Source organism: Asparagus officinalis, chromosome 10 (assembly GCF_001876935.1).
Source record: "Asparagus officinalis chromosome 10, Aspof.V1, whole genome shotgun sequence".
Classification (NCBI taxonomy): Eukaryota; Viridiplantae; Streptophyta; class Magnoliopsida; order Asparagales; family Asparagaceae; genus Asparagus; species Asparagus officinalis.
Window position 1 is genome coordinate 64,150,508 of NC_033803.1, and position 8,336 is coordinate 64,158,843.

At 42.1% G+C, this 8,336-nt stretch overlaps 1 protein-coding gene across 1 annotated transcript in view; it reads right to left on the reverse strand.

Annotated features, from left to right (window-relative positions):
* Window positions 1-3,295, reverse strand: part of LOC109826818 (uncharacterized RNA pseudouridine synthase aq_1464-like) — a 14,685-nt gene extending 11,390 nt beyond the window's left edge. Inside the window, 2 exon segments of the mRNA XM_020393838.1 lie at window positions 3,140-3,177; window positions 3,233-3,295. Coding sequence (XP_020249427.1) covers window positions 3,140-3,177; window positions 3,233-3,295 — 101 coding nt within the window.

The window sequence follows — 8,336 nt, forward strand, 5'->3', positions numbered from 1 at the left end:
GCCATTAAGCGGGGGATAACGGAGGTTTGAGCTCGGGGTCCCTTTCTTTCGGGGAAAATGAACTTATTGCATATAACCCCCTCAACTATTTCAACGATTAAGCGCTAGTAAATAAAAGGACAAATTTTCAATTTAGCCTAATTCCGAAACTTATTCTCTAAAAAACGACCTATTTGAAAAATATTTACCAAATTCGACCTAGTTTCAGCCAACTGGCTGAAAATGGGTCGAATTTGATGGAAAAAACTACAAAACTTCACGGGACTTCAAGTCCCGCGAAGTTCAAACTCCCCTTAAACTTGATTATCTGACGCTTAAACTTCACGAGACTTGAAATTCCGTGAAGTTTTGTAATTTTTTTTCAACAAATTCGACCCAGTTTCAGCCAACTAGCTAAAACTAAGCCGAATTTGGTAAATAATTTCTAAATAGATCGTTTTTTTGAGATTAAGTTTCTAAACGGGTTGTTTTTAAAAATTTGTCTTAAATAAAATAGGCCAAGAGCACGTAGCTTTAGAAGTCTGCATCTTTTCCTTTATCCGAGTTACAAATCTTCATCATTTTCTTTATCAAATCTGCATCTTTTTCTTTATCTTCTTCTTTACCCGCTTTAGAAACCTGCATCTTTTTCTTTATCAAATATGCACCTTTATTTAGAAAGGTCATTTCAAGAGCCAAAAGGGGCTTGAGACAAGGATATGCCCATTTATCTCCTTTCCTTATCTATCGTGACCATGGAGGTATTAATTTTCTCGCATGTTAGACTTGAACCTCCATCTTAGTCTAATCAAGGCCCTCGAGTTATCACACAATGGCATCCCTCTTACTTATTGTTGGGGATTTGAAATAATCAAATCAAATGCGTACCCTTCCGGATCTTGTGTTTGAGAGTTGAGCAAGAAATAAATTCACCACAAATCAAAGATAAAAACTTGTAAGAAAGTAAACAAGAAAGAATACACCAGATTTAACGAGGTTCGGCAACGTGCCTACGTCCTCAGGAGCCACACCACACAATTCTTTGATTACTTGAAGAAGATTACAATGCTTGCAATTGGCCTCTCTCTCTCTCTCTAAGATTTCTAACCTCAAAGAGCCCTCAAACCCCTCTTTTTCCGTGCTCTTTTTCTCTCTTAAACCCTAAAGGGACGTGTTTCTATTTATAACAAAACACAATCTCAAACAGATTAGGATTCTAAAACGAGTCTGTCACACCCTGGTGTGGCGCAGACCACACCCATGGCAGACAGGGCAGACTCTGCCACACCCTGATGTGGCGCAGACCACACCCATGACAGACAGGGCAGATTCTGCCACACCCTAGTGTGGCGCAGACCACACCCACAGCCTGTCTTGAATTTTCATGCAATTGTTGATTTTGATTCTAGGTTTGAGTCTCCACTCTCAAGACCAACAATCTCCCACTTGGAGATCAAACCACCATCAATGAGCTCTCCCGAACTTCGCCTTCTTCGCAAGCATCTTCTCCTACTTGAAAAATCCATTCTTCAATCATCAATATACCAGCGATCTCGCCGATCCTCGTAGTATGACTCCGCCTTCGTCTTCTACTCGTGAAGGCCAACTGAAGTTGCGCACAACTCCAGTTTCTCAATGGTGACTGTCTTCGTCAACATGTCCGCCGGATTTTGACTCCCCAAAATCTTTATCAAATGCAACTTTTCGTCTTCAACTAGCGAGCGTATAAAATGGTATTTGACGTCGATGTGCTTCGTTCTGACATGATATAGTGGATTCTTGGTAAGATGTATAGCGCTCTGGCTATCACAATAAAGAACTCTTCTCCCTTGCTTCAGATCTAACTCTTCCAAGCACTCGTTCAACCATATCATCTCCTTGCTTGCTTCAGTCACCGCTACATACTCAGCCTCGGTTGTAGACAAAGTCACAATCTTCTGCAGACGTGAGACCCAGCTCACTGCTGTCAACGCTAAGGTATAAACATACCTCGTGGTGCTTCGTCTCGTATCATGATCACCGGCGAAGTCCGCATCCACGTATCCCTGCAGCACCAACTCCTTCCTCCTGAAACATAATGGCTTATTCGTTGTCCCTCTCAAGTACTGCATTATCCACTTCACAGCCTCCCAATACTGCTTCCCTGGATTGTTTGCAAATCTGCTCACAACTCTCACTGCATGGGCGATGTCCGACCTCGTGCAAACCATCGCGTATATGAGACTCTCAATGGCCGAAGAGTATGGCACCCTGCTCATATGCTCTCTATCTGCATCTGTCTTAGGCGATTGCTCCTCAGATAGCTTGAACTGACTTCCAAGGGGTGTGCTAACAACTTTAGCATTATGCATGTTGAACCTCTGAAGTACCTTCTCAATGTATTCAGCTTGGCTCAATCTTAATGTCCCTTCAGCTTCATCCCTACTGATTCGCATCCCTAGAATCTGCTTCGCTGCACCCAGATCCTTCATTGCAAACTCCTTTGCTAGCTGCTTCTTCAAACTGTTTATCTCCTCTAAACATGGTCCTGCTACCAACATGTCATCAACATATAATAACAAAATAATAAAGCTGGACTCGAACCTTTTGAAATAACAGCAATGATCCGAATTGCATCTTTTGTAGCCATTGTTCTGCATGAAGTTATCAAACTTCTTATACCAATGTCTCGGAGTCTGTTTCAAACCATATAAGCTCTTCTTGAGCTTGCAAATCATCTCTTCCTTTCCTTCTTCAATGAAGCCAACAGGCTGCTTCATGTAGATTTCTTTATCCAAGTCACCATGAAGAAAGGCAGTCTTCACATCTAACTGCTCAAGAAAGAGGTCTTCTGCCATGAAGAAAGGCAGTCTTCACATCTAACTGCTCAAGAAAGAGGTCTTCTGCAGCTACCAAACTCAACATCACTCTGATGGTTGTGAGTTTCACAACAGGGGGAAATCTCCGTGTAGTCCACTCCTTCCCACTGTTGAAACCCCTTCACTACTAATCTGGCATTGAATCTCTTACTTCCATCACTCTCCTGCTTGACCCGGTAGACATATTTGTTATGTAAGGCTTTCTTCTGTGCAGGTAGCTAGGCTAACTCTCATGTTTCATTAGTGAGTAGAGAATCCATCTCCTCCTGTATAGCATGCTCCCACTGCTGAGATTCACTCACTTGTATTGCCTCTTCATAGCACTCAGGCTCACCGCTATCTGTCAATAATAGGTAGTCAAGGGATGAAAGATATCTGGGATTTGGTTTGGGTACCTTGGATAACCTCCTAAGCTCCACGTCCTGGGTAGTTTCTTCTGCACCTGGAGCCTTCTCCATTCTCTGATCAGAACAAACATCATCACCCCTATCTGGAAGTTTCTCTAAATCTATGTACTCGGATCCACCTGTATCTGTAGTGCTGCTCCCACTGCTTTGGCTATCCTTGGTATTTTCCTTGTTCTTGTACATCACCTCCTCATTGAATATCACGTCCCTGCTTCTGATGATCTTCCTGTTCTTCTCATCCCAAAGACGATACCCGAACTCATTAATGTCGTATCCAATGAATGTGTACTTTTGTGACTTAGCTTCTAGCTTGTCCCTGATGTGGTCACTGATATGAACATAAGCCATGCAACCAAATACCCGCAAGTGTGAGAGATTTATCTTCTTTTCACTCCAAACCTCCTCTGGAATCCCAAAATCCAATGGAACTGATGGCCCGTGATTAATAAGGTAGGCTGCCGTATGCACCGCATCCGTCCAAAATGTCTTAGGCAGACTTACATGTAATCGCATGCTCCTGGCACGCTCTGTCAAGGTCTTGTTCATCCTCTCCGTAATGTCGTTCTGCTACGGCGTCCCTGGAGTAGTCCTCTCTAAGTGAATATCATTCGTAGTACAGAACCTCTTGAACTCCTCCAGCTCGTATTCTCCATCATTGTCTGATCTCAGACATTTCACCTTTAGATCTGTCTCGTTCTCCACCATGGCCTTCAACTTCTTAAAGATTCCAAACACCTCTGACTTGTGCTTCATGAAGTAGATCCACACCTTCCTCGAGTGATCGTCGATGAAGGTGACATAATATCTCGAACCGCCAAAAAAAGACACACTGGCTGGACCTCATACATCTGTATGAATCAACTCTAGCTTCTGAGCCTTAGGTGACCTTCCACCTTTCTGAAAACTAACCCTCTTCTGCTTCCCAAAGATGTAGTCTTCACAAACCCCGACTTCCACGGCGTCGATCCCGGTTAGCTTTTCTTATGAATGCAAAATCTTCATCCCCTTCTCGCTCATATGCCCTAGCCTGTTGTGCCACGGATCTGTACTCTCTTTTCCAGCTGCAATTGCGAGAGTGTCACTCGCATGTAAGGTGAGATAGAGAGTTCCTAACTTGTTGCCTCGAGCAACTATCATCGTACCGTTGGAGATTCTCCACGAATCCCCTATGAATGTCGAAACATAGCCTTCTGCTCCAAGCTGTCCCACCGAAACAAGATTCCTCTTCAGCTTTGGCATGTGTCTCACGTTCTTCAAGGTCCACTTAGAGCCATTCATCTGAATCTGCACTTCACCCTTTCCAACAATATTACAATGCTCGTTATTCCCTAAATACACTTTTCCAAAGTCCTCTGCTACATAATTCTGAAATAGCTTCCTGTTAGTAGTGGCGTGGAAAGAGGCTCCTGAATCGATGACCCAAGAATCCGAGTTGTTATCCATAGCAAGGATCAAGGCATCCTGTACGATATGAGCCTCCTGCTCACCCGCATCCTTCTTTGAACTTTTACAGACTGAAGACATATGGCCCTCCTGGCCACAGTTTCAACATTTCCCTTTGATAGGCCTAACCTTCGAGTTTGGCCTCTTCTTCACTGATTTCGATCGATTCCTGTTCTGGTTTCCTTTCTTCTGGCTTCTACCTCTCTGCTCGAAGTTTAGAGCTGAACCTGAACCTTCTGATTCGGACGATTTCCTTCTAACCTCCTCGGATAGAATCATGCTAACATCACTCAGCTTTAACTTCTCCTTCCCTGCCGAATTGTTGATTGCCATCATACAACCTACCCAACTATTCGGCAACTACGATAGAATCAATAGGGCTTGCACTTCGTTATCGAACATGATGTCTACGGAGATAAGCTGATCAACAATCGTGTTGAACTCGCTGAGGTGCATCGTGAATGATCGTCCTTCTGCCATCTTGAGGTTGAAAAGAGTCTTGATGAGATGCACCTTGTTTGCTGCAGACGGTTGCTCGTACATCTTCGCGAGCGCTTCCATAAGCCCCACAGTCTTCTTCTCCTTTAAAATATTATGGGCTACTGATTTGACGAGCGACAACCGGATTTACCCTAGAGCCTTCCTATCTAGTATCTCTCAATCACCATCTGACTCCTCTTTCTTCTGTCCCTTTTCCTTACCCATCAATGGGCGATACAAGTCCTTTTGATACAGATAGTCCTCCATCTGTGATTTCCAGTAGACGAAGTCTGAACCGTCAAACTTCTCAATCTTAGATTTAATTTCCTCTGCCATGGCTCTCTTTCTCACAAATTTGCTGAACGAAGCTCTGATACCAGTTGTTGGGGATTTGAAATAATCAAATCAAATCCGTACCCTTCCGGATCTTGTGTTTGAGAGTTGAGCAAGAAAGAAATTCACCACAAATCAAAGATAAAAACTTGTAGGAAAGTAAACAAGAAAGAACACACCAGATTTAATGAGGTTCGGCAACGTGCCTACGTCCTCGGGAGCCACACCACACAATTCTTTGATTACTTGAAGAAGATTACAATGCTTGCAATTGGCCTCTCTCTCTCTCTAAGATTTCTAACCTCAAAGAGCCCTCAAAACCCTCTTTTTTCGTGCTCTTTTTTTCTCTTAAACCCTAAAGGGACGTGGTTCTATTTATAACAAAACACAATCCCAAACAGATTAGGATTCTAAAACGAGTCTGTCACACCCTGGTGTGGCGCAGACCACACCCATGGCAGAGAGGGCAGATTCTACCACACCCTGGTGTGGCGCAGACCACACCCATGGCAGACAGGACAGATTCTGCCATACTCACACCCTGGTGTGGCGCAGACCACACCCTAGTGTGGTCTGGGGGTCTGTCTTGAATTTTCATGTAATTGTTGATTTTGATTCTAGGTTTGGGTCTCCACTCTCAAGACCAACACTTATCTCCCTATTGTTCTGGTGCTCGTGATGAATTGGAGCGCCGAGTGATCAGAGCAACCCTTTCTGCATTCAGCAATATCTCTGGACAAATATTTAACTTTGATAAATCCTTGGCTCATTTCAGTCGTGCCACTCCAGCTTTTATACTAGAAGGAAGATCCTCTCAATTTTCAGTGTCTGTGAGATGAATATTGTTAGTACTTGTTTGTAAAAAAAAAAACAAGATAGTCCCACATTGGAATTTTGAAAATTCTTTTAGATGTTTAAAAGCATTGAATGCTTATTGGGCTTTGAATAATGGATCAAAGTGTACGCTTCTAAACCCGCGTGCGAGTAGCGCGGATAATGGCTTCTAAACCCGCTGCCGCTTAAATGTTCTATTTTTTTTGTTATTTTGAATTTTAAAATTATGAAAAGACAAATGATTGTTGAAAAGTGGCTGTTTGCTCCAAAGGGTGTTTTAAAAAGTTATGACTGTTGGAAGCACTTTTTCAAACCTATAAATAGTTTATGTTTTCAGATATCTAAATACATTTCTTTTCTAAATCTTTTTTAATCAAAAAAAACATCTGTAATATTACAAACTTGTTTCACAACGAATTAAGGAAAATTTCAGATTTGTTTACTGGAATTTTTATTTTCTGTTGTATCTTGGGAAGAAAATTTGCATTAACCCGAAGCAACTTTGAATATCAAGTGGGGGCAAATATTTCTTTAAGGAAAGTGTTTCACGCCTCAGAATTTCTGTCTCCTTCATTTTTTTTAAAAATAACAAATATGAATGACAAGTATCTTGGCTCTCGTGTTCTCTTGAAATCCGGTCAGAATAAGGCATGTAACCATTTAATCAACTCTATCGAGCCTCCCTATCTACCTGATGGGTACCATCAAGTTCCCTAAGAGGACATGTAACCATTTGGATCGCATCTACAAATGCTTTTGGTGGAATCATGACCCGGCGTAAAGGAGAGCCTACTTTGTTCGTTGGAAGAAAATTCAGAGGCCAAAAGACTTAGGAGGCTTAGGCATTCGTAGCACAAGTGAAGCCAAGCAAGCTCAATTAAGTAAACTCACATGGCAATTCATCAATGATAAGGATGCAATTTGGGTTTCTGTTCTGGCTGATAAATACATCAAGGTAAAAAATTTTGGACCGCAATCGCAAAGTCATCTGCTTCTACAATGTGGCGTATCATTCTTGATGGGAGAGATCTAATCAAGAAGGGTTGTTCATGGCGCATTGAAAATGGGAAAAGCATCTCAATTTGGAATGATATTTGGTTTGATAACCAATCTTTTCTCATTCACCCACCTGCTTCCTTCCTGCAACGCATCAAATCTGTAGCAGATCTTATCGATGAAGCTTCTAACACTTGGAACAATGACCTTGTCATGGTTGTCTTCGACCCAACTACTACAGAGTCTATTCTCAATACAAAAATTTGTAGCCCAAACCAAATTGATGGACTCATTGTTGACACTCTCATTTGGAAGGGTAATGTCACGCCAAGCTTCTCCTCCAAAGCCATCTATCATATCCTTTGGATGGATCAACAACCTCAACCCTCCTCTTTCAATTTCTTGTCTGCCCTCATTAAGTTGGTTATGAAGTATAAGTAGATTCCTCCACGTCTTCATTTGGAGGGCCCTTACTTATGGTCTTGCATCTGGGGATATCCTTCAAAGGCATGGTGTATTAACTAATCCTAAGTGTCATTTTATGTAATTTGGAAGATGAGACCCTCAATCGCTTGTTCATCTCTTGTACCTACACTCAAACCATTTGGCAAATGGTGAATTGTTCTCTTCCCACTTCTTCGTCCCTCACCGATTGGTTGTATCAGTGGATGAAGCCACCATATAACATTATCATATACAATCTCCCAGCCATTGTTGTCATTACACTTATTTCTTGGTTTATTTGGAAATCAAGATGTAAAATCGTTTTTAATTGATGAAGGAAAACTCTGATTTCCACCCTCAAGCTAGCAAAGGTTTGTGCAACTATGCAATCGCCAAGTATGACAAGCACTTGCTCTTTATTTGACATTGTCTCTCATCATAAATGGTCTCTGCTACCTTTAGTAGTGATTAAGATCAACGTGGATGCCGCATCAAATAAGAATATTTCAGCGATAGGAGTCGTTGCCCACGATCACCTTGGAAACCGTATTCTGTCCTACAA